Source organism: Corapipo altera, unplaced genomic scaffold (assembly GCF_003945725.1).
Source record: "Corapipo altera isolate COAL_440 unplaced genomic scaffold, ASM394572v1 2b, whole genome shotgun sequence".
NCBI classification, from domain to species: Eukaryota; Metazoa; Chordata; class Aves; order Passeriformes; family Pipridae; genus Corapipo; species Corapipo altera.
The window spans coordinates 13,059,158-13,084,429 of NW_020884874.1; the positions used below are offsets into that span (position 1 = coordinate 13,059,158).

The 25,272-nt window shown below is 39.3% G+C and overlaps 1 protein-coding gene across 3 annotated transcripts in view; it reads right to left on the bottom strand.

Annotated features, from left to right (window-relative positions):
* Nucleotides 1–25,272, bottom strand: part of CEP85L (centrosomal protein 85 like) — a 145,577-nt gene that overhangs the window by 59,829 nt on the left and 60,476 nt on the right. For all 3 annotated transcript variants that reach the window (XR_003526166.1, XM_027634309.1, XM_027634310.1), the window contains exon 3: nucleotides 4,151–4,917. Coding sequence is in view for 2 of the 3 variants with exons in the window: in XM_027634309.1 (XP_027490110.1) it covers nucleotides 4,151–4,917 (767 nt within the window). In the remaining variant the exon portion in view is untranslated. The remainder of the gene's footprint in view (nucleotides 1–4,150; nucleotides 4,918–25,272) is intronic.

The window sequence follows — 25,272 nt, forward strand, 5'->3', positions numbered from 1 at the left end:
GCATTGTTTCTGTGCTTCAGTGCATAAACTGAACTTCATAAACTGAAGAACTGTTAAAATCAGTTCCTTGGAAATGCAGGAGAATGTTTATCTTCAAAAAACCTACATTAAATAACTCACATTAGCTCTAAAAATGAATTTTCATATGCAACTACATGATGTTACACAATAACCAAAGACCAGATCCTCCTTGGATATTTATTTCTTAAATGTACACATTTCTTAAATGCATCACACCCACAACTGAATGATGCACCTTCTCTGAAGAGGTTTTTTTTGATCCTGCACCTTTTCTGCAGTTGCAAACCTGACCATGTCCTCAAAGAGAATCTCAGTGTAGCTGCAGGTCTTCTACCCAACACTCCTGAGCTTCTCTTACAATGCTAGACAAATGCACAGGAAATTTCATTTTAAAATCCATGGTTTGCAATTGGAATGGAAAAGCCACATTATAGGTTTTTTAATTTGGGGAGCAAAGCGTAAGAAAAAATGCTGAGTTCAGTCTACTTCAGACTACTAAGAAGGAGAGAATCTTAAACTTGAATTTAATTAATCTTGGAACAGCTTCTGAGAGCTGTTACAATACACTTTGCATTTACCTTTACAATAAACAAATTCAAAGCTTGTCTGATTTTATAAAAATTAACACTAATTCAGAGTTTTCCATGGTAAACTGTCTACACAAGTCTGTGAGGGCACAAAAATTTATTTGTAGGCTGTGTTATTAAGTCCCCCATCCGTTCCTGGACCATCAGTCCTCAAAATCAACTCAGAAAATTGTTGCTGTCTATTTTTACTTCATCAGTGATAGAAGGAGAGTTTATAGAGGGCAGCTATAAGCCTATCTTAAAGGTACACTAAGCTGCTCCAGACTGACAGTTGAAAGCAAAGTTCATTCTTTTCTGTTCATGGCAATAGTAGTGTTAAAATGAAAGAATGATAAATTGTAATTTTTTTTTCAGTCCTATAAAACCCACTACATTTCCACCAGTTTATATATGTAATAAAAACAAAACAACAAAAGTAATCCCCACTAAGAGGAAAAGAAAAATAAAAAAGTTCCTCTAGAGGTGTGGCTTTTTCCCCTTTTATAAATCATCAGCTTCCTCAAGCAAAATCTTATGCTTCCTATTCTCTCTCTCGGATATATATTCCACATAGGATTGTAGTTTTCTTGGTTTCTCAGATATAATAAAGTATCAGTTCCCAGATGCACACATGGTGATCTCTGAAAAAAGCCCATAGCACAATTATGCTGAGGTTTCTTTAAAAATCAGGTGTCAAGACAGGAAGAACCATTCTCCTTTATTCATCTTCCGTGGTGTCCCTCCTTCTCACAGCTGTAACCTCTGTCAGAAAGACAGGGCAGGCAGGGAGGGCCAGCAGGGGATGCCTCAGAGCCCAGAGGCTCATTGCTCTTGCATATGTTTTCACTTTCTGTTCCTCTGGGTCCTATTTCACAACCACATCTTACTTGAGGAAATAAAACAGATCACATCTCAAGGCCCATCACCTTGACTCCAGATCATACCAATGGAAGTACTTGTTAAGGCCATCAGGAACCTCCTCCACAGAGATGTAAAAGTAACAGGTGCAAGAAAAAGAAAAAATGCCAGTTTTAGGCAAAATTTCACTCTATAATCTTTCAATCTCAAAAACCTGGAAAGGTGCAGCACTGTTTTAGGAATCCAAGCCACAGAGAGAAATAATGCTTGTGTTTCCCCTGCTGGCTCTGTCCTCCAAACACAGGTCAGCAGCAATGCCTGCATGGATGAAAGTTTTTGAGTAACTGTAATAACACATAAAGAGTTTAATCTGTTTCAAGCATTAAACTTTGCCATGATACAGTGTTTAATCACAATCAGAGTGAGAAAGCACCTGTGAGACATGTAAAAAAAGCTGGGAGTTGTTTTTGACCCAAATAAAAATAAGTTTCTAAAACATCCATCCTAAACAAAATGTTGTGTAAAAGGTACATAAAATATGATGAAGAGACATATACCTAAATGAAGGAAAGAAGTAAATAAAGCTTACTCTGCTCTTGTAAGACCCCACCTGGAGTACTGCGCACAGTTCTGGTGTCCCCAACATAAAGAAGACATGGAACTGTTGGATCAAGCCCAGAGGAGGGTCACAATGCTGGTAAGAGGACTGGAACACCTCCACTATGGAGACAGGCTGAGAAAGTTGGGGCTGTTCAGCCCAGAGAAAAGAAGGTTGTGTGGAGACCTCATGGCAACTTTCAGGTATTTGTAGGGGGCCTACAGAGAAGCTGGAAAGGGACTCTTTGTCAGGAACTGTAGTGATAGGACAAGGAGTAATGAGTGCAAATTGAAGGAGAGGAAATTTAGTCTGGATATTCAGAAGAAAATCTTTACTGTGAGGGTGGTGAGACACAGGAACAGGTTGCTCAGGGAGGCTGTGGATGCCCCACTCCTGGCAGTGTTCAAGGTCAGGTTGGATAAGGCCTTGAGCAACTTGGTCTATTGGGAGGTGTCCCTGCCCATGGCAGGGGGTAGTGGGACTACATGATCTTTAAAGGTCCCTTCCAACCCTTAACATTCTATGAATCTATATATTAAAATCCAAGAGGAGAACCACCTGGCACAGTAATCTGCTCACAAACCTCACAGTCAGCACCTCTGATGGCTGCAGCCAGCTACATGTGTTTCAGGTGTTAGGGAAGACTTGAATGAACGGATAGACCAAGCTCCTTAGCGGTACCCTGCTGTCGCTTCTGCTTCCCAAACCCCTCATGTGTTCCTCGATGCCACCAGCAGCTGTCAACTGCCAAGAGCCCAGCTGGCAGTGCCCTGGATCCAGCCTCAGCAGTGACCCAGTTTCTGTCACTTTGGCTCTGACAGGACTCCATCAGCCTCTGTTCCCTACCTGGGGAATTTCTCAACATCAAAATCTTCAAAAACCTTAAGAGAAAGATGAGGGTTTCTGTAGCAATAAAGGTAAAGGTTGGCTACCTGTAACAATGTCTGGTTTTTAGGGAGACCCTTAAAGATTACTGTTTGTTTGGCCATATTAATTAGGTTTCATTTTTTTTTACTTAAAAAAACCCAAAAAACACCCAATACAACAAAAACCCACCATCCCACCAAAAAAACCCAACCATTAAGATCACCATTAAGAGCAAAATTGGATCCCAAGAACCTCTAAACCTGTCAGTACCTTCAATATACAACAGAAGAAACAACAAAATTTGAGCACAACTCTTTGTAAATTATTTCACGTACTTCAGGCTGGAGAAAAACAGGTAATTTGCACATAAAGCTGGATTATCTCTCCTCAGATAATATCCTAGTCTAACCCTAGAATGCCTTTCAGAGAAATTTACATATTGTAAATTGCTTGGGATTTTTTTGGCAAGCCAAGCCAAGTTTACCTACACAGGTAAACAGGAACACATAGATTTTAAATATTGCCCTCTTTCACAAACCATATTTTCCCATTAGGGGAAAAGCTGGAAACAAAAATTGAATTGCCATGGTACAAAGGGTTACCTGTCTCTTAAAACTATGTGCTTGATGTTCTCTATATGAAAATATTTTAAGTATGACAGATATAAACCACATGTTATTTTATTAAATAAACCAGATTCATTGACTACTGTTGATTTTAATTAGTTAAAAGATAAGCAGTAATATCAAATTGAATCCAGTTTTTAAGTGCTGGGTGTAGTTATACGAAATATCCATTCATCCTTGCAGTACACAGAACTAATTCTTATTTTGCTGAATGCACAAATGCAGCCTCTTTTTAAGCCCATTCAGATCAAAACACATTCACATTTCCCCCACTACACTGTGATCAAAGACTCTCTCTAAAACTATTGAAAAGGTTATCTGCTGAAGCTCTTGCTGTGTGCAGCTTCATGTGAAGAAATGCTGGTCCCATGGAGACAGGCTCAATGAATCAGAGTAAACTGTAAGCAGACAGCAGGAAAAAAACCCAAACAAAACAACAAAGAACTGTTGGTACTCAGGTAATATTAAGAAACAAGCAGCAACGTCCCCAGTCAAAATTTAAAACCATCATTACCTGATTAAGGGGACCTGTTCCCCATCCTGTTTCATTACAAACTGCCAGGTGTAACACACGATGCCGCATGATGGCAGCAAACACCAAACTTTAGCCTTACCTGCACAGGCTGTTCACCTCCTATTCTAAAATCTTCAGGCTGCTGCACATGCCATGCAGCTACACCATAGGGCTCCTCGGCAGGCCTGCAGTCCAGGGGATTTGCACGGAGCTGCTCCTTAAGCCACATTTGAGTCCTCACTGCCGGCTGTATGGGAGCTCCACTCACAGCCTGCTGTCCCAGTGTTGCGTATCTCTGTCCGAAAGCCTCACAACTGGCTGCCGTAGGTTTGCTTTCAGGTAAGGCACTGTAGGTCAAGTCTAAGGCATGTCTCCTACCTGGGGAATCTGAAACAAAATCATCTTTGCTGCACGTTTCAAATTTATATTTGCAGTCCAGTAGAGAAGATCGTTTTTTCCCCATTTCTTTGTCCTCAATTTTTAGCAACTCCATGCTGTCATGCAAACAACTTGGCCCATTTGTCCTTAATTGTGGTGACACGGCTTTGTCTGTACCAGCCCTGTATTCCACCGAATGACTACTACCATCTTGGCTGAAGGCATTTGGTGAGCTGAGTTTAGACAAGGAGGACCATTTTCTCACAGGTCTTGCATCTTTCATGTCAAGGGAGTTGTCCAGTGAACCCTGATTTCTGCCTCCTCCTGACCGTACAAAGCTTGTGCTCCATTTTGAGCCATCAGACTTGAAAGCTTCCCTGTGTTTGGAAAGTGAAGAGCTGGCATTAGACAGCATCACATGGGCAGTGGGAATGGAAACCAGTGATCGGCTGGGCTTAAATGAGGATGTACCACTTGAAGTTGAATGATCTGTGAAGAGAGATTTATCATGTAAATAAGTACAATACAGAACTCATTAACAACAAGACAAATCATCAAATTCAAGGTGAAATGCAAAAATAGAAGAGGTTTCTTGACAAAATAGGGCCTTTTAAACAATTCAAGATTATGAGAACGGAAACTAATTAAATTGGGAGATTTTGAAATGTGTTGTGCTCAGTTGCCATCATTACAAAAAGAAAAGTGTACTAAGCAGTGGATGAAGTTCCACCACCTCCCTAAGATCTTGCTTTATGGTGAACTTGCCATGGCTGCCTCAAGAGAGGAGCCCCAAAAAGGAGATACAAGGACTCCCTGAAACAATATCTCAGCCTTGGTCATATTGATCAACATAACTGGTCTACTCTGGTCTCCAATCGGGAGGCCTGGAGACACACCATCTATAACACTGATGCTTCCTTTGAGAAAGCACGCAGGATCACTCTCGAGGAGAAAAGACAACGCAGAAAGAACCGTGTCTTGCAGAATATACCACCTAAGGAGTCTTTCTGCTGTGCCTTTTGCAGCCAGACGTGCCTATCTCATATTGGCCTTTTTAGCTACCAGCGTGTTTGTAACAAACGTGGGTAGAGCCCTTCCCAGATCTTCGTCCGCAAAGCCCAGCCATGATGATGACTAAGCAGTGGAAACAGCAGTTCCAGATAGAATTCTCAGGCTGTGAGCCAAAGGAAGCATTGTTCCTTCCCCAGCTTTAAGGGGGCAAGCTGGATTTCTCCCTCAGACCAGATAATACAAAGTAGCTTCTACAGCACAAACAGCAGAGGTATCACAATTCCGGAGCCCAAGACTGGTTCCTCTTCCATTGCCCCTCTTCCCATTTTTTAAAGGCAAAACAATTAACAAAATGCAGTTTGGAAAATGGTAGGAATCAGTTTAACAATGGAGAGGAATCAGTTTAACAATGGTCACTTGGACAGAGCTATTCATCCCTTTTGGATCTCACTGACTTCAAAGTATGCTTTTTGTGCCAGGTTTGGCTGGAGTGGAGTTAATTTCCTTCATAGTAGATGGTATGGGGCCGCATTTTGGATTTGTGCTGTAAACACTGTTGGTAACTTAGGGATGTTTTAGCTCCTGCTGAGCAGTGCTTATACACAATGAAGGTCTTTTCTGCTTCTCATCCCACCCCACCAGTGAGGAGGTTGAGGGTGCACAAGGAGCTGGGAGGGGACACAGCTGGGACAGCTGATCCCAACTGACCAAAGGGATATTCCATACCATATACCATCATGCTCAGCAATAAAACTAGAGGGAAAGTTGGTCTGGGGGGCTGCTGGTCAGGCAACACTCATTTGGTGGTGACCATTTTCATTTGCAGCTTTCCTGGTTCTTATTTCTCTCTCTTTGTAATTTTCCTTACAATTTTTTATTCCTTTCAATTATTAAACTGTTTTTATCTCAACGCACGAGTTTTTTCACTGTCATACTTCCAGTTCTCTCCCCCGTCTCAACAGGTGTGGGGGGAGGAGGAGTGAGAGTGTGTGTGTGTGTGTATTTGCACACCCAAATACACCACCACACCGAAATTGCATGTATCTTAATTTTTAAAATCTTTCCCAAGACAAAATATCAAGAATGAAGAAATCAGTGAGGTGTTATTCAGGAGGAGACAGGAGAGCAAAGGACAGAGGTAAAGGAGAGGTTACTGGGGACTGGCTGAGAGCTCTCACATACCCAGCAACATGTGCTTAGCATCAGTCTGTGGACAACAGAAATAAACACCTAATCCTCTCATTAGAGGATCAGCTCTCACCAAGTTCCCTGGCTGCACCTTAGCAAGTTCATATTGCTCGTTAGGTTAATGGCAGATAGACAGAATGAAGTTGCTCTAATTAAAAGATTCTTTTGGTGTCCTTTTTGCCAAAAGCAAGATGGATACACTTTTCTTGTTTCTCTTATCCTAACCTAGAGAGAACCTACTTCTTTGAGATTTGTCAGCTGGTCCAAGACTTCACAGTGGGACAACTTAGAAGGAAAAATAATTGTTCAGCAAGTACAACTGGCATACCCAGTTCGATGGCTACACTAGGTTAATGTGATTTGGTAAAAGCCAGAACAGATTATTAACTGAGCACACTTTCAAAGTATATATTTGACTCAAAATACCACCCCACAAAAAGGAAAAAAAAAAGAGAGCTTCCAATGGTGCAACAACTTTTTAAAAATGGTAGCACTTATTTTTTATGTATTCAAATAAAGATATCCTTACCCCCAACGTGAATACTCCTCCCTATATAGGACCAGATTTACCCACTCCTTGCAGCACAACACAAAATAATACAGTCCTATAGTCATACTCTTCATGACAAAAATGCATTATAGTCCACAAAACAATAAACGGTTCCTTGATTGTTACCTGTTTATTACACAGTTAATGCCAAGGCTCCTAAGAAGGCAGAAAATCTTGTTGAAGCCTTCCTGCTTCTTAATGAGTCACTGCCCCATCACGTACCCTCCCATTTCAAAGCATAAGCTCACACCACACTGTTTCTTCCCTCTACCCAGCCACCTAATTCCACAGTAGTTACAAAACATTGCTCTCTTTAAGACTTGACAAAACTGTCAGAGCTGGATCGAGTGGACCAACAGTCTAAGAGCTGATGATGGCCAGAGAATACACACACAGACCATCCTGTACAGGGCCAGGAGCTGGATCCCAAGGGATCCTTGTGGGTCCCTTCCAACTCAGGAAATTCTATGAGAAAGTTAAATGGAGAATAGAATACTACGAGCTCGTTACCTGATTAATCATGCTACTAATTTATGTGGGGTAATATTTTTTACATGCAAAATGAAAGAACTTCCCTCCTCCCTGCACTTCTTCCTTAAAAATTCTATACTGCAGAGAGAAACATTTTTCTTGTCCGTTCTCTGTCTTGATATTGGTCAGGAGGTGGGACATGTTAAAGAGGAAGACAGAAAGTACACAAGCCATTTCAAGTAGAAGGAATTGCAGTCTTCTAACCAAGCACATCGGTGCCCACAGATATTGCAACAGTGGAGACTGTGATAGTGCAACACTATTAGTTTCCAAAATTGTGATATGCTCACAACATGTAACCAATTTGCCTGTGCGAGGTACAGTATCAGCTTCTCTCAGCTCTGCCAGCTTGTCTTCTCTCATAGCTCATTACACACTTGCATAAAAAGACACCACAAAGTGGGTACATCTTGTTACACTGTCGAGCAGGGGCTGCAGCTTTCAGTCCTGCTCTGCAATGAGACATCTGAGGACATCAAAGCAGTGATAAGAAGGCAAAAGAGGTCTGTGACCTGATGGAGTTGGAGTCTCAAACCTATGCATTATGAGACAAAAAGCGCAGGGTTAGAGTCCTGCTTTTGGGAAACATACAGCAGGAGAATAGGAAGAGACTCCTGATCTCCTCCTACTCTCCCAGGTAAAGTAGGGATGGAAATGGCACAGTAGAAAGGAGTATCTCTTCTTGTACATACCCCCTAGCTAAAGGTTGCTGCCTTTGTAACACTCAAAGAAAACTAACTCTTGTCTTGTGCCTTACCCAGAAGCTGAGTCTGACACAGCACAAAGTCAGTCCAGCAAAGGCAGCAGTCCCAGGCTTTCTTCTATCCAAAGAAAATTGAAGTATATTAGGATTCAAAAAGAATAAAGTGTTAGGCTATGCAGATTTCTATGAGTAGAAATATCACATCTGCAAGAGAAAGGTAAGAAATCCTGTATACATGTATCTGTAAAAGTTAAAATAATAAAAAAATACATAGTAGTATTTAATACATTTTTTTCAATCAAAAATACTGACTTAATGTTACCTATACACAGTCTTCAAATGCAAATTAAACCCAATAATAATTAGAAGTATATGATCTCCTTCATTTATTAGATTACAGAGTTACTAATATGTGGTAGATTTTTATTTTTCCTTCTTCTACTCTATATTAAATGAAAAATTAATTAATTTTGAGTCAGTTTTAAACTTCTGTTCCTCACTTCCAGTTCTAAACTCTTCAGCAGATTTAAACTTGGAATGCCACTTATATCCAACTACAGCTGATGGATGTCTCCAATAATTTCTCTCAAAGTGAAACACAGTAATTTTGGCTTCAAGTGTCCTAATTAGTCTTCCCATTAACCCTCACTGAAATATATGAGAAAATTCACACTTCTTCTTAGAGCATATTGCTTCCGTCTGCCTTGCCTGCAGGCTCGGCTGGAAAGAGAGCCAGTCTGCATTCTGGAACATCTCCCAGCACAAAAAGCATGAAATGCATAAATTTCATTGAAAACAGGAGAGAATACAGAAAGCATCATGAAACTTAGAAGACATTACTTCTTCTATAGCCACAGGAATAAGCGCCATCTGGCCAAATCCTGCCAAAGACTACTTCATCCAAGTAGCAGGTTTTTCCCTTCCATACAGGCAGGGGTAAGCAAATGCCTAGTTTTGAATTGAAAGCTCTCTCTCTTCAGGATTACTTGATTTTTACTTCATTGAGCTGGTATTTATTTGAAGATTACAAACTCTCTCAAACATGGCTTGTATGTCTCCAGAGTCTTTCAGTGCTTAAGACTGCTCTCATTAATGAAAACTGAAAGAGACAAGAAGGAAAAAAGGAGCTATATGCTACTGATTTTTCTTTCAGCAGAATTAAGATTATAGGAAGAATTTTGCTTTTCCATTATCCTACTAACTTTTTGGGGGGCTCACCACAAAATTTCCTAGAACACTTTTCTAATAGGTATGACATTTTAATACCTGATCCAATACTTCCAAAACCACAAAAATAAGAAAATTGAAGAAGTGCTATTTCAAAACCACAAGATATCTACCACATAGTAGCAGCAGATGGAATAAAAAAATGAAGAACATTTCACATGGTTTTCTTACCATCTTGTGTTACACTCCTGAACTATTTCATCACTGCATATCTGGCATAGAAAATAATGCAACAGAATCAATTTTGGTCCTAATAAAAAAACTAATCACAGAGAGAAAGCACAGTAGACACTTTCTTCTGAAGGAGAGAACGAAGAAAGAAATCTTCCAATATAAAGTTAATGAACACCTCCTACTCTTTTACATTTTCCTTTGTTATGCTTTTTACGTCACTGGAAGAAAAATCTCTGAGGCCATTTCTCAGGCCAGATACACACCACCATCATTCAGCTACCTAAAATCCTTATCTGTGGCCAAACAGTCAGTCAAAACAGACGAGTCAGGAAAGGTTCACTGTAACCCTAAACAACTTCTTTAGCTGCAAAATGAAACTAGTGCTATGAGAATTCCCATCTACAAGATATACTTCTGCATGGGACAAATTCTTCACTGCTCCAAATAAGATATTATCAACAACAGCAGAGTAATCAGCTAATACAGTCACCCAATACTAATCATTTGATACACAAGTTTATGGGATGCACGTGTATCTAACACCACCAAAACCAGAGAACCTTCCTTGTGTGAAGGACTTTGAAATTTGATATTTTATCCAGGGTATAATTAGAATGCCCTGACCATGGAGAAAAACACCAGTATTAAAAACAGATGACCTTTGCTTCCTGTCCTCCCTTACCACTCCCCCAAAACACTGACACAGTTTACTCCACTTCAGGAAAATAAACCAAACTATTCTTAATAACTGAGCAGAAGATAAACAGGGGAAGTCAAGCCTCCATTACACAAATTGAAGGTCTTGAATCTGGCTGTGGTTTAGTGTACGAAAGCTCTCATTCATTACAGGATGTCAGTTCCTGTGAACTGTTCTGTAACTCTTAACTACATAGACCCCAGCAATGAGCCACAAGCAATTCCAGCATCCAACATATGACTGAAGGGGACATGAGTCTTCAGTCTATCACACAAGTACGTGGTTGCTTCCTTGAAATCTCCAAAACAGCTACTTCCAACAATAGAAGTGTCTAACTCTTCTGGGAGTTGGTTGAAAATGGCTGATGATGGGATGATGTACCATGAAAGCAGTATTTATGCTACATGTCTGTTCCTCCCACCTACCTACTCACAGCCTTAATGAAGCACAGATAATCAGATGAGCGAAACAATTTCAAAATGGACAGGCAGGAGGCCAGTCCTAGCAAAAAGCCCTGAAGAGACCAACTAGTCAACCTCTGGAAGGAAAAGGATGCCTTTCCAGGGTGCAGCAGCAGTCACAGGAATGGTATGGGCTTGGTTAATTTGTTTTGGTTGGTTTTTGTTGGTTTGTTTTTTTGGGAGGGTTTTTTTGTACTGTCTAGAAATATTCACCATTCTTTTTACAAGTCCTGTTCATATTACTTCAAGTTTATGATGCCAAAATATGAGGTGAATGAATTAAGGAAATCACTGCAAATAACTCTCTTCCAAGGAATAAATAAAAACATGCATCATAGGAAGCTGTAGCAGAAAAGGAAGCACTGCAGACACAGTAGAGAACTGTTCAGACATTTAACAAGTTCTTTATGAGAAAGAATTCCTAAATATTATTTGTTTATAAAGTACTGAGTTTCAACAGCAACTAACCAATACAGAAGAATAAGTAACAAAAAAAACTTACTAGAGGTAAACCATAATTTAATACTAATTAATGCTAATTTAAAATAACATTAAATACTTTACTGCCAATAAACTGAGATGGTTGTGTCACATTTATGTCTTCAAAGCAGAAACAGTCATGTGGTGTTCTGAACCAAGTTCAATTAATGTCATTTGGAAAAAAGAAGCAAGTTCACTGCCTTCTACCATCACCAGTCACTGCATCGCCAGTAGCAATCAGAACTCTTTTACCATAAGATGTGGATAGCAAACTACAAGTCAGTTCTACTTTGTTTCACACTAATTTTGTAGGATTTTCTACTGTGTTGCACACCAAAAGAACACAAGTTGCTACCCAAAAACTTGCTAGTTTTAAAAGTTGAAGTAATTTACAAGCTACATAATTCACAAAGAATTCCAACAGTACAACCCTGAATAATACAAATGCAAACTTAAAAGGCTGCAGCTGAGACAGGATTTTCAAAAACTGAAGCAATTTTACTGCTTTTATGACTTTCCTTCAGACAAAATACTGGTAAAGCTACTAGCCCTTGAGCAACGTTATTGTAGAGACATGGAAGAAGGAATAAATGGTAGGTCAGCCTTGCAGGCCTCTTACAAGTACAGAAATAAAAAAAATACTACAAGAGGAATTTAAAGGACTTTTAGTAAGTAGAGCAGAAAGCTGTGCTGGAAAGAGTAAAAGCTGCAATGCATAAGTAGCAGGGTAGCATACACACATTTAAGGAAAGAAATGCAGCGGTAACACTGAGTTCCAGCAAATGGTAAACAGCTTCTCAGGCATCCTTACCAACAAAAGGAACACTACATACAAACAAACATACTTGAAAAGAAACTTGCCTAACATATCCAGTCTAATTTATTGTGGCCTGGCCATTTGGTATCCTTCTTCGTTATCCTCCTCCTCTACAGTTATGAGTTTACTCTTCCCCTGATTTATGACATCTCGTTCATTTCCATACCCTTCAGGCAAACACACCTTCTCCCTTGTTTACCAGCAACAATCCTACTCAGTGTAGGATGTGAGGATAACACTCTCAATTTGCAAATAATATGAAAAAAGGGGGGGTGGGAAACATGTATGTTCTAAAGTTCATTTAATGAAGCTTAACACAGAAACTGTCACTGAACAAGAGAAATTATACCTCCTCATTGAGCAAGTGAAAAGTATTTACTTGTAAAGAAAATTACTCACTTTTCCCTATTTTCATATTATTCACATCCTGTTTTTAGCTTACCACACAAAAAGTTGCGTTGCTTCACTTAGATTTACCCATTTCCCCAGAACACAGTATTGACAAGGAACATGCCCTGCAGAAGTTACTCGTTTGACTGTGTTAAGTTATAGTACTTATGGTACTGAAATACTCTTTCAGAAGTTTGCTCTTTGATCAATTCTCATCAGGACACAGAAGACACCAGCTTTGATTTATTTAAAGCACTGCCCCACGCTTGAGAGGTCACCCCTGTACACCAACATCAGGTTCCCACCACACCTTCTGAGGCAGGAGATTTGGCAAAAACCTCATCAGTGAAGTTCTTAGATTCCAGCAGCAAGGACATGCAACTAAATGATACAATGGACCACATCTTAATACGATCTCACCTTAGTACTACAAATCAATCTCTGCATTCCATATCCTATTTCAAGAGTCAAAATTCTTAATTCCATCACTTCAAGTCAGATGACAAGAGGCAATCTGAGCATCTTCCCAAAGAATTGCACATGGGTGATCAAACAGAATCAGTGACAAAATGAAGCGCACAACAGAGATCATACATTAGCCTTTTTGATCATACCTCAGCTTTTTTGATCATACGTGATCAGTTTAAAAAACAACAGACAAGCTCAGTAGAAAGTGTTAGTTTTCTCCTGTGTGCCATAGAAGCCACCACCTTTGAGACCAAAGTTCCCAATACTAACTGAAGTTAGAAGACGTTTGGTAGAATGACCTGTCATCCAAAACACTCCTCATTAAAAATGAATGTTTTTCCCTGAAATATATAGTGGGTTTGGGGATTTTCTTGTGCAAGAAGACATTGGGTAAAATTATCCACATTCTGCTTTAAAAAAAAGTTCCTTTAAATTAGCTGTTTGGCAGTATTAACTATCACAAGACTCAAATAATTAAAACTTCACATGTATTTCAACAAATGAAGCTTAACAAAAACTTCTAACAACATTTTGTGTTTTGGAACAGTTGACTTCAGGGAGACTGTACCAGGCCAGTGCAACAAGAGGGGGAAACAAATACAAACCCCACAAGCAAACAAAAAAGTAAACAAAAAGCAAACATGTGAATGGTACAGTAAACCTCCTGGGATTTGCTATGATAGAGCTGAGGACTCAACACTCATTATGTATATACATGCAGAGAGAAAAAAGTAAACATTTAAGTCCCCAGCATATCAGATACACATCAAGTACAGCTGTCCTGCCTAAGGAATCTCAACATAACTGATATTTTAGGATACAAAAAAAGAATACTGTCTATTAATATTTCTATGAACTGACAGTTTACCTAGCAATATCTAGGCTAATGATATTCAGATGGGGAATCCACAACTCCAGAAGAGAAACATCTTCAAACAAATTTAGTAACTTTCTACTCTTGAGCCAGATCTGGGTCAATTTAGCTCACTTACATGAAGCCCAGATTCAGATGACCTAATAGGGGACCGTAAAGAAAAGCAGCACTGTACAGAGGTGGGATGCTGCCACTCCAGAACAGTCCTGTGCAACAAGGACAGCTTTAATGAAGACAGTTCAAAAAGCAGCAGGTGAAACTTGTTTTACAGGAAAAGATCATGCAGCAGAGAAAAATAAATTACAGCAGAGTCAACTACTCAAGACTATTCTGTTTTTCCTTACTGTACTCAATTATTCCAGATGCCAAAGTTAGAGAAATGTTAAAGTACAGGTTCACTAAAAGCATATGAGACAAATACAATACCATGGGATATTTAATGAAGCAGAAAATATTTTGCAGATTGTATCTGAACAGAAAGTCTAGAGTAAATAGCAGGTAAGCCAAAGAGCAAATTTTTACTCTGTATCAGTCACTGAAAACAAGTTATTTATGACTGCTATTGGTCAAAGCTTGCAATGGCCATCTGCTAAATTAATCTACAAAGACAAAGGATAACCTAAATTACATAAAAATCTCTTCAGATGAGAAAACTGAGCATGCTGAAGTAGAAGTACATCTTAAAAGAATGAACTTGTTTTAACAGAATACAATAAACCTTTTGATTTATGCATTTTGCCTCCTTATCCCAAGGATATCACACACCCACAGTCAAATATAATAGTGATTTCTAGAAACACAACAGAATAAAGGATGCTCTGAACAGCCATTCTCAAAGTTAAACTTTCCAGCAGTAACTGCCACACACACAAAGAGATACCCCATTCTCAGTGCTTTCTCTTGATGTGCTTCTCTGCATTTAGATTCAGTTTTGGTGCTATTATTACTGCTGTACATGGGGGCCTTGCACTCCATGCTAAATTTCATGAGTTTGTGGTGTGCTGTTGGGAACAAGGCAAACTACCATCAGACCTTCAAGATGCAGTCGTCATCACTTTGATAAGAAGAAAGGAGTCAAATCAGACTGTTCAAATTACCGTGGTATCACTGTGCTCTCCACTGCTGGCAAAATCCTGGCAAGAATACTCTTGAACAGACTAATACCCGCTATAGTAGAAGGAATTCTACCTGAAAGGCAATGTGGTTTCAGAGCCAACAGGAGTACCACAGACATGGTATTTGTTCTCAGACAACTGCAAGAGAAGTGTAGGGAACAGAATAAAGGTCTCTATGTAACCTTTGCTGATCTCACCAAGGCTTTCGATACTGTGAGCAGAAAAGGTCTATGGCAGATTTTGGAACGTTTAGGATGTCCCCCAAAGTTCCTTAAAATGATCATCTCACTCCACAGGGATCAGCATGGCCAAGTCAGATGCGGCAATGCACTTTCTGAGCCCTTTCAAATAACCAATGGTGTGAAACAAGGCTGCGTTCTTGCTCCAACCCTATTCACAGTCTTTTTCAGCAGGATGCTCCAAAGGGCCACGGCAGACCTCAATGACCAGGACAGTATCTACATTTGATACCATACTGATGGAAGCCTTTTCAACCTAAGGTGGCTGAAGGCCCACACTAAGACCTTAAATCATCTTGTCCAGGAGCTGCTTTATGCTGATGACACTGCCCTTGTCACCCACACAGAAGCAGCTTTGCAGCATTTAACATCCTGCTTTGCAGAGGCTGTTGAGCTCTTTGGGCTGGAAGTCAGTTTAAAGAAGACAGAAGTTCTCTATCAACCTGCACCTCATGAAGTCTTCCATCATCCCCATATCACCATTGGTCAATCAGAGCTCAAGTCAGTCCAGCAGTTTAATTACCTAGGTAACCTCATCTCCTCGGATGGTAAGATTGACAGGGAGATAGACAACAGGTTAGCAAAGGAATATAGTGCCTTTGGAAAGCTTCATAAAAGAGTTTGGCGAAATAAACACTTGAAGAAAAGTATAAAGATCAGTGTTTACAGAGTCATAGTGCTGTCTACTCTTATACGGATCCGAATCATGGGTCATCTACCACCACCACCTGCATCTCCTAGAACGCTTCCATCAACGCTGCCTCTGTACAATCCTAAACATCCACTGGTCAGATTATGTGACCAATACGTCTGTTCTAGAACAAGCAGCAATCACAAGTATTGAGGCCATGTTAATGAAAACACAGCTGCGCTGGGCAGGGCACGTCTCAAGGATGAAGGACCACCACCTCTCTAAGATCTTGCTTTATGGTGAACTCGCCACCGGCTGCCGCATGAGAGGAGCCCCGAAGAGGAGATACAAGGACTCCCCGAAACAACATCTCAGCCTTGGCCATATTGATCAACATAACTGGTCTACTCTGGCCTCCAATCGGGAGGTCTGGAGACACACCATCTATAACGCTGCTGATGCCTTTGATAAAGCACGCAGGATCACCCTTGAGGAAAAAAGACAATGCAGAAAGAATCGCGTCTTGCAGAATATACCACCTAAGGAGTCTTTCTGCTGTGCCTTTTGCAACCAGACGTGCCTGTCTCGTATTGGCCTTTTTAGCCATCAGTGCGCTTGTAACAAATGTGGGTAGAGCCCTCCCCAAATCTTTGTTAGCGAAGCCCAACCATGACGTATACAGTATCTGACAGAGAACTCTACTACAGGATGTTCACAGGCTGCTGTATGAGCACATGTGAGTTGCATGCAAGTGACCACCACAAAACAGTAAAAAATATGTATGCATACAATGTGGATTCTCTGTGCAAAAGAGCACCAACTGAACAAAAGAGAAATTTGTATCCCACAGTATCTATCCATCTTCTCCAGCAACCTAGAGCTATTTTTAAGAAACAGTTATGTAACTAAGTAGAACAATTTTTAGATTAACAGGTTCTATTTCCCCTCCCATGCCCTCCTGGATAAGAGGATAAAGCAATATTCCAGAACAGCAGTCACGTAAACAGTCAACTTCACTTTGCTGAAACAGAAGTGAAAACCTATACTGCCACAGGGAATTTTTCCTTTGTGGTTGCCTTTTTGTTTTTTAAAAGTCTTGATCTTAACTTGCATTTGCCCTTTTATGAAGGCCATCTACAGCTTCCAATTCCATTTTCCAACCACAAGCACTTAACAGTGAAGACATGAGGAAATCAAATATCCCCCTAGGATCTTCATTAAAAGTAATGGCTAAAGGGGGAAAATGCTATGGATGTCACAATCTATCTGCCCTCCTTCCTTTTCTAACCTGCAAGATACCCATGCCACAAATACCACCAATTTTGATAGCCACCAGATATTCCCTCTTGCTGGCATTATTTCTTCACTGCCACCTAGGGATGACTCCAAAAAACTGGAGTAACTTAGCCCATCAGAACAGAAATCCACCCCTGCCCTCCAGAAGGGGATAATTCTAGGTAATTTTGTTCTCTATAAGAGAAAATCCAGTAGCAGGTACATAAACACATCTACCCCTCCACCTTTCTATACCAAGACAGACGTAAGTTGTACTTTCTCAGTCTCCAAAGGAAATTTTTTTATATTATATTATAACATAAAATATAATATTTTTTATATTATCCCAACTCTCAAATTTACTTCAGTTACCATCTCCTACAACAGCACTCCCAGATTAGCTAGGCTGATGCCCTTCAGCAGTGAAACCACCTCACCTAAGCCATGAAGTGAAAAGGAGGCACATGTGAAGAGAAACTCACATGAGGAGAGTTGAGACGAGAGACTCCCTCAAACCCAAGCGACCACAGTAAAACCTGAGGGTTCCCAGGGAGCACTATCATTCCATACAGTTAAAACTCTGTGGTTGACCAAGGTGTGTATCAGTACTTTATTTTTAATTCATAACTACAGGCAGAGACAGAACCTACAATTCAATGTCAAGTAACTTTAGAAGGTTTTAACTTTAGTAGGATTTAACTTTAGAAGGTTAAATCCTACTTTCAACTTTCAGGGAGACTGGAGTTTCTGGTTACATTTTTCAGATCATTATCCACTAACTAAAGTTTAATCCTTGCTCCTACTAAGATTGCCTTTATATTAAAAATATCATATTTAGAGTCAACTGGTACCTATTCTGATCACCACTGAGCTCTTATCTTGGTTCACAGTACATCAAGAATAGCTCTAACAGGAACAGCATCCTTCAGCTTTATGACAGGTTATGCAAGCATGGAAGAGAGGGCACACCTTCATTTTCTCTCCCAACCTCGTACTCCAGCTTCATTTCCTCTACTGATCTCCCCCAGCTGAGCCTTAAACACAGAAGTCATTCTCCTAGTTTACCTCTGCATTCCCACTTTGGGAGCCCTGGCTCAAACTCAATCACAGAATAAAATCATTTAGGTTGGAAAAGGCCTTCAAGATCACTGAGTCCCACAATTAATGCAGCACTGCCAAGTCCAACCCTAAACCACAGCCCTAAGCACCACATCTACGTGTTGTCTTTTGAATACCTTCAGGGATGGTGACTCAACCACTTTCCTGGGCAGCCTGTTCCAATATTTGACAGCCCTCTAACGGGTAACTCTTCCAAGAATCACACAGACTTGTGTACAGTAAGAGCACACGTGTACATCACCCAGATGGAAAAAGAAATCCTTTTCCAGACAGAAGCAGGTGCTCTAAGCAACCACAGCAGCGAGGCTGCCATGGGTCCAGTGAGGCAGGAGGATACTCCTTGACGGTTTTCACTGCTTCATAGCAAGATTGTCCCTGCCTGTCTCCTTCCTCCTTCCTTCTGCTGCAGACAAAGGTCAGCCCAGGTCGCCAAGCACAGCCAGCTCTCCTTGCTGCAGCACTGCCACTGTCGGCACCTCTTGGAAGCGGTTAATGTCCCACAAGCAATTTACTTAATACACTTTGGGAATGCCTACATCAAGCAGTAATCTTTTTAAAGGGCCAGAAATCATCCTCAGTGATCCCAAAAATTCAACTGTTGCCTCAAGAGTAACTTAACTCACTGGTGAAGTCTCTCCCCTTCAGATGCTGATCCCCAAATGGTAAGAGAATAACATGTTAACAGTAGCTTATTTCCAACTGTAATTAGTCTGCTGAGGACCTAGCAGTCTTGGTCTACATAACCAAGACTTGAGAAAAAACATGTATTTAAATAAGAAATTAAAAAAAAAAAAAAAAAGAAAACAAGTATTTAAAACTCCCATAAAGTAAATACAGAAAAGAGTAAAATACAATATTGCCAAAGTAGCTCCAGTACTCTGTTTTCCAACTTTTATATTCTTAGCTTTGCTACTCTACCCTTCATTTAATATACAATAATCACACCTTTCAATCTTGGACACTTTAAGGCTTTGATAAAAAAAATTAACAGCCTACTCCACATGTAGGTCACCATCTGGAACCCAGCTCAGGTCACAGAGGATTAATCTTAAATTGGATTTTAGCACAGCTCTATATCCTACAGAAGAAGTCATTTTTTATACTTCAAAAACTAAGCATTGTTATTATTATTTCTCAAATTAAGAACAGGAGGTAAAGTGTTACACTTGGTAAACCTTACCTACTTCCTCCCACTGCTCTCTACACTGAGCAATACTGTCTACCCTGGTTTAATGTGTGCTTTTCAAAATTCACAAATTCAGGCAGAAGAAAAAGAAGGAATAAACTGGCATGAAAAGATGATAAGATCCACCTGGAATTCACAGCATTTTCCTATAGCAACCAAAAACTTGATACTTGCCAAAGGAATTTGACATTCCTATAACTAACAGAAACATTTCTGAAAGTAACAGTGACAACAAGAAGATATGGAAAAGTTACTGTATTCCATCCTACAAAACTAATTCCAATAAATTAAACAGACGTGGAAAACCCTTTGCTTTCCTGCACCATCTGGCTTTCACCATTTTGACTCCAACCTCTAATATTCTCTTTTTCAGACATACCTGTGAAGCCATGATACTAAGACTGTTAATAACTGAAAGTTGTTCTAACTCTAATACACGATTTATGTACAACACAAAGCAAAGGAGAGGGATTTAGGCTTCTGTAATGCCTATAAACAATTCTTCCTCTAGGACCTCCAACTTACACACACACACACACACACACACACATTCTGAGGACTTAATTTTACTTTGTTTTGGAGGACAGTTGACAGTTTGAGCAAATGTGAACAATACATGGGTAAAATTAGCACTGTTAATTCAGAGGCTATATTTAGAGCCAAAGCTCACACTCTTAGGAGGACTTCTGTACTGTAAAAAAACAAGCCTCCACTCTGGACAGGAACTATTACATCCATATATGTCCACTACTAAAGAAGCCACGAAGGATAATTTTAAAGGCAGGAGGAAAAAAAACCCCAAACATCATGCATGTTACCATCTGAATAATATTACTGTGACGTTTTCCCAGAATATACATACAGATCTTAATGCTTGACAGTGTTTCTTCACCTGGTAGTAGTTTGTCTATGAAGTAACGACAGTTATATACTATAAATCTGAACGTGTATGTCACTTTCTTTTTAGAAATATTCTGAAAATTAAGTCATTTCTGCCCTCTGAAAAGGCTGGCTGAAAGATCTGATTTCAACTATAACCAAGACTTAGACAGATACCAAATCAGGAGAGAAATGTGTAATGCCCATTAGTCTTTTATCCCAGCTTTTGCTAATTAAAATATTTAGCTTTGTAAATAATTTCTAAAACAAAAATTAAAAAAAAATTAACAGCAGTTTACTGCTTCTCCATTTTTCACCAGCAGTCCATTTCTAAAAGTTATTCTTTCTCCTCTCACAGCCTATGCCAGAGAAAAGATAGAGTTTAGTGTCCTGACATTACAATGACTTAAAAAATTTTATGATTAGCACACTAATTAAATTAAAACAAATCCAACTAAATCATAAAAGCAAGAAAATGTAAGTAATTAATTATGAAAAATGTTTTAACAGAATGGTTCTCATCCCGATAGACCACAAGTTCCTTTGCCAAATCATATATATGTCAGGCACCATTTGCTTCACCAAATTCATTCTCCCTAGAATGAAACACAACACTTGCTACAAATTACATCAGCAGTCTTAGATTATTAAAAGACTTGACTGACGGTAGGTAACAGAACTGCAACCAAACTCCAACTCATGGATTTGAGATTATTTCTGCAGTCATTTAAGATAAAACATGCCAAACCATTCAAACCAAAAAGAAGGCACTATACACACACACAAAAAAATCCTTCCTTGGTGAAGTTCTGGGAGTCGATCACCATTATTCTGAAAATCAGCTCGGCATCTCAATTCCCAAGGTTTACCTAAGGTTTATCTAGCACCTGAATGGGATGTTGGTTCACTGCCAACACGCCTTCCTGAGTACCCACTGAATACACAGCAGCACTGAGTAGAGTCCTTCACATTCAAATAGAGCACATCACATGACATATGAACTGCAGTTACTTGAAGCGCTGCTACCTGTATTGCTACCCAGTCTTCTGAACACTAACTCCTAGATAATACAGAAACAGCAGAGGGGTTTATAGACAACTAACAAGCTTGAACACATACAATCTGAGTTACGCTTTTTTTCCAGAGGGTTAGTGATCACTTCTCCTTGCTCCCCATGAATATTGAAAGACAGAGTTTCCATGTCCCTTTTGTTTTCTGATGGGCACAGTAAGAGTAGAGAGTACAGCAGAGGTGGGAGAGCAGGGAATGTTTCAATTGCTGCCTTTGATAATGGAAAGGATTTAGTGTTTACAAACTTATTTCCAGTTGTTGGCTCATACATTTGGATATTTATAGTACTCATCGCTATGGTATCCAAGCACATTAGCAGTGCTATGACCCACACAACAAAAAAAACCCCAAAACTATTTCTTCTCTGCTCTCCAGCCTCAGAAACACCTCAGTTAAAGCATTACTAGCACAGTAGGTTTCAGAAATTAAAAATGAACTCTTAAAAAGGTAGACTCAATTTCAGACCTTACTTCTGGATTAAAACAAGCAGGGGACAAAGTATTTCATAAAAGTTGGTGGGGAGAAAACAGCTTATCAGGAACTGCTCTCTGGCTCTGAAATAAAGTCAGTTCCATAACCACTAGCTCAGAAAGTCTGAATCATATACTTACCAGCAAGTATTTAAATTAAAAAAAAATTAAATTTGTCTAATTATGTTAATAATTGAAGTCATCTTTCACCCCAGAGAAACACAAGACATGCATTTTACGCAATGCGGTATCTAATGTGTTCTTCAGGGTTACCTGATAGCAGCAGTAAATCCCTAACATAGCAAATTGTAATGGCATTCAGCCCACATCCAAGCTACCAGGATGAAATCTGAAACTCTGCAAAGGGTAGCAATTTTAGAAGCTACACACAGATCTTCACATCCCCACTTAAGTGGTGTAAGGTTATTGATGCACCTCAGCTTCACAAGAGAGGTTGACACAAGATTTTTGATGATCAAAACTACCATGCCTCACATTCCACAGAATACTTTTAATCAGCCACTACAAAATTCCCTTTCACATCTTGGGCTAGCATTGTAGGCAGATTAGACAATTAGAATACTGAAATAATGAAGCAGTGGAAACAACTGTATCAATAACAATTACAAACAATGAATGCAAGAACAACTTCTTAACAGAAACTCCAAATATATTTTTACCCTGTATTTTTGTAATACACCTTATTTTTAGATTTTAATTTATATTTTCAGTTCTTACAGGACAAAAGTATTAATGACATTGGAAAAACAAGCATGGTAACTGTTTAAGATATAGACACACAAGTTCATACACACATACAATAGGCATATAACGCCCATTAATAAGCACATGTAAAAAGATACACTGATTTAACCAGCCTCACAAACCAGGAAATCTCAGAGGAAAAGGGTAAGAAGAAAATCCATGCTACTTTAAGTTTGATATCAGACTTCTGAAACACAGAACTCCACCACATGTATCACGCTCTTCATCAAGTCCCACATTTACCTCCCAAAAGCTGGAATAACACCCATCCATATAAGCACCAGTCTAATTAACTTTAACTTTTACAGTAAATTAATGGTATACTACTCCCATGGAAGTACAGTACTCTCAGAGTCATATAAACATGAACTCTTGGCAGTAAGTCACATGCTTTATTGATTCTACTAGACTGTGCTACCTGCCAGTACTAACTAAAATAAACATTCATATATATTCATAATATTCCTACCTACTTTCAAAGTCCCATTTCATTTCAAAACTTCAGAAGTACTTAAGAGCTTCTGAATTTTTCCCATTCTTTATCTCCTTACAAAATAATCCGTCCTAATTTCCATTAAGGATACATAAATTTTAATTCCCATTAAAAAATTAAATTCCACTCATGGGTAAACACAAACCCTTTGATTTTTGTTATTCACTCATTATGGCTGCACATATACCACATCTTCCTATCCTACAAGAGTTTGATGATGTCACTTACTGACATTAGTCTTAACGTGTAGAAAAACAATGCAACACTTCTAGACCTCATTTCACAAAGGAAAACAAGGAGAAAAAAAAAATAAAGTACTACTGTACTATCTCAAAGACATTCTAGAAGCTGAAATCCCAACAGTATAAATCAAAGACTGCTTCTTCTCTTACTTACATCACATACTGTTCTTTTCAAGCCAAGACCCACGTTTTACAAGAATTCAGCCATAAGGAACATCAGAAATTACAAAGACTGTAAAACAGGAAGTCTGACCAGAACCAACCTTTTACCACTTTCCTTTTTTTTAAGGAACCGACACTGAACGAATAAAAAAGTAACAAGCTGGAGCAGCTGTTATGTAAAGCTAATCCAGCTGGGCATCCTGTACTGAAGTCCTCTGTCACAGCCCCTCAGTATCAGTGAGTAAGGTCATCTGAATACCTGGCGAAGGTGAGAGAGATTTCATGAAAAGGTCTGAATGTGGAAAGCATACCTATTCTGGGGACTATTCAAGCCCCTCTATTCTCCCTGAACTCCCTCAGGAGACAGAAGATGGGCCAGTAATGAGAGCTGAAAAGGAATACTGAAGCTGGTGACACTGACATGAGTCGAAAGGAGGGAGAAAGTAATGTAAGATCCAGTTCCGACCGCATGTCACAGGGACAGCTCGCTTCCAGTTTTACAGAAGCCATGAATCGCTTCACTCAGACCTTTTCAGAAGCTATGAGACAACAGATATGCAAGTAACCTCCACAAAAAGTTGCACTGCTTTCACAGAAACAGAGAATTGGTTGAAAAGGACCTTAAAGATCATCAAGTTCCAACCCCTCTGACGTGGGTTTCCTTCACAAAGGATTTTTTTTCATCATAAGCATTTTTCTCCATTATGATGCCCCAGTGAATCCCACTCCCTTTCTATGCACTCTGAACATATTTTTAATTCACTTTTCAAGCTGATCCAATTAAAACTAAAGCCTTGCCATCACTCTCAACGGCAAAGTATGAGTGCATGCAGACAGCTGATGCAATGGGAAAGAAATGAGTACTTCTCACCGTATCATCTCTCTAAAGAAAAACTTGATCCAAAAATACCTCTCACTCAGATAAAAAGTATCTGTTTCTCTAGAATTTTCACATAAGACAGAACAATAAACTATAATCCTGCCCAGAATCTCTACGTGCTCCTACAGTAAAATTTAGTAACAGGAAAACTGAAAACTTCTTGCCACTTCATGCAATAAATGCCATTGTTTAAATCAGCCTAGAAAGACTGTCATACTTTTGAAAATACAAAATATATATTTTAGCTTTTGACAGCGATAGGCTAACCCCTGATGGAAAAGCATGTGCCACTAAGAGTTTATCACAGCTCATACAACTTAAAAATGCACAGGATACAGTCTTCCGACTCACAAACCAATATTAAGAATAAAATCATCCTGTATGTTTAAGAATAGCAGCCCAAACTGATTCAATGCAAGATACTTCAAAAATATATATGTAGGTCTCTCTCCATCAGAATGTTTAAACAAGGCATTGTATGTCCTCAATTTTTTAAATAAGCTGCATGAGGATGTTATATACATATATTTAAACTCTCCTCTATAATATTTATACTTGTTAAAAACTACAGGAGTTAATACTGAACTAGTACACAGTTTTGGCCAGGAAAAAAAACAAAACCAAAACCAAAAAAACCAACCAAACCAAAACCATCCCACCCATCCAAAAGAGAACATAAATGACAAATGATTAAATTTATTGGTCACACTTTTCTTGGTAGTAGCAGATAAAATAAGGGTCAACAA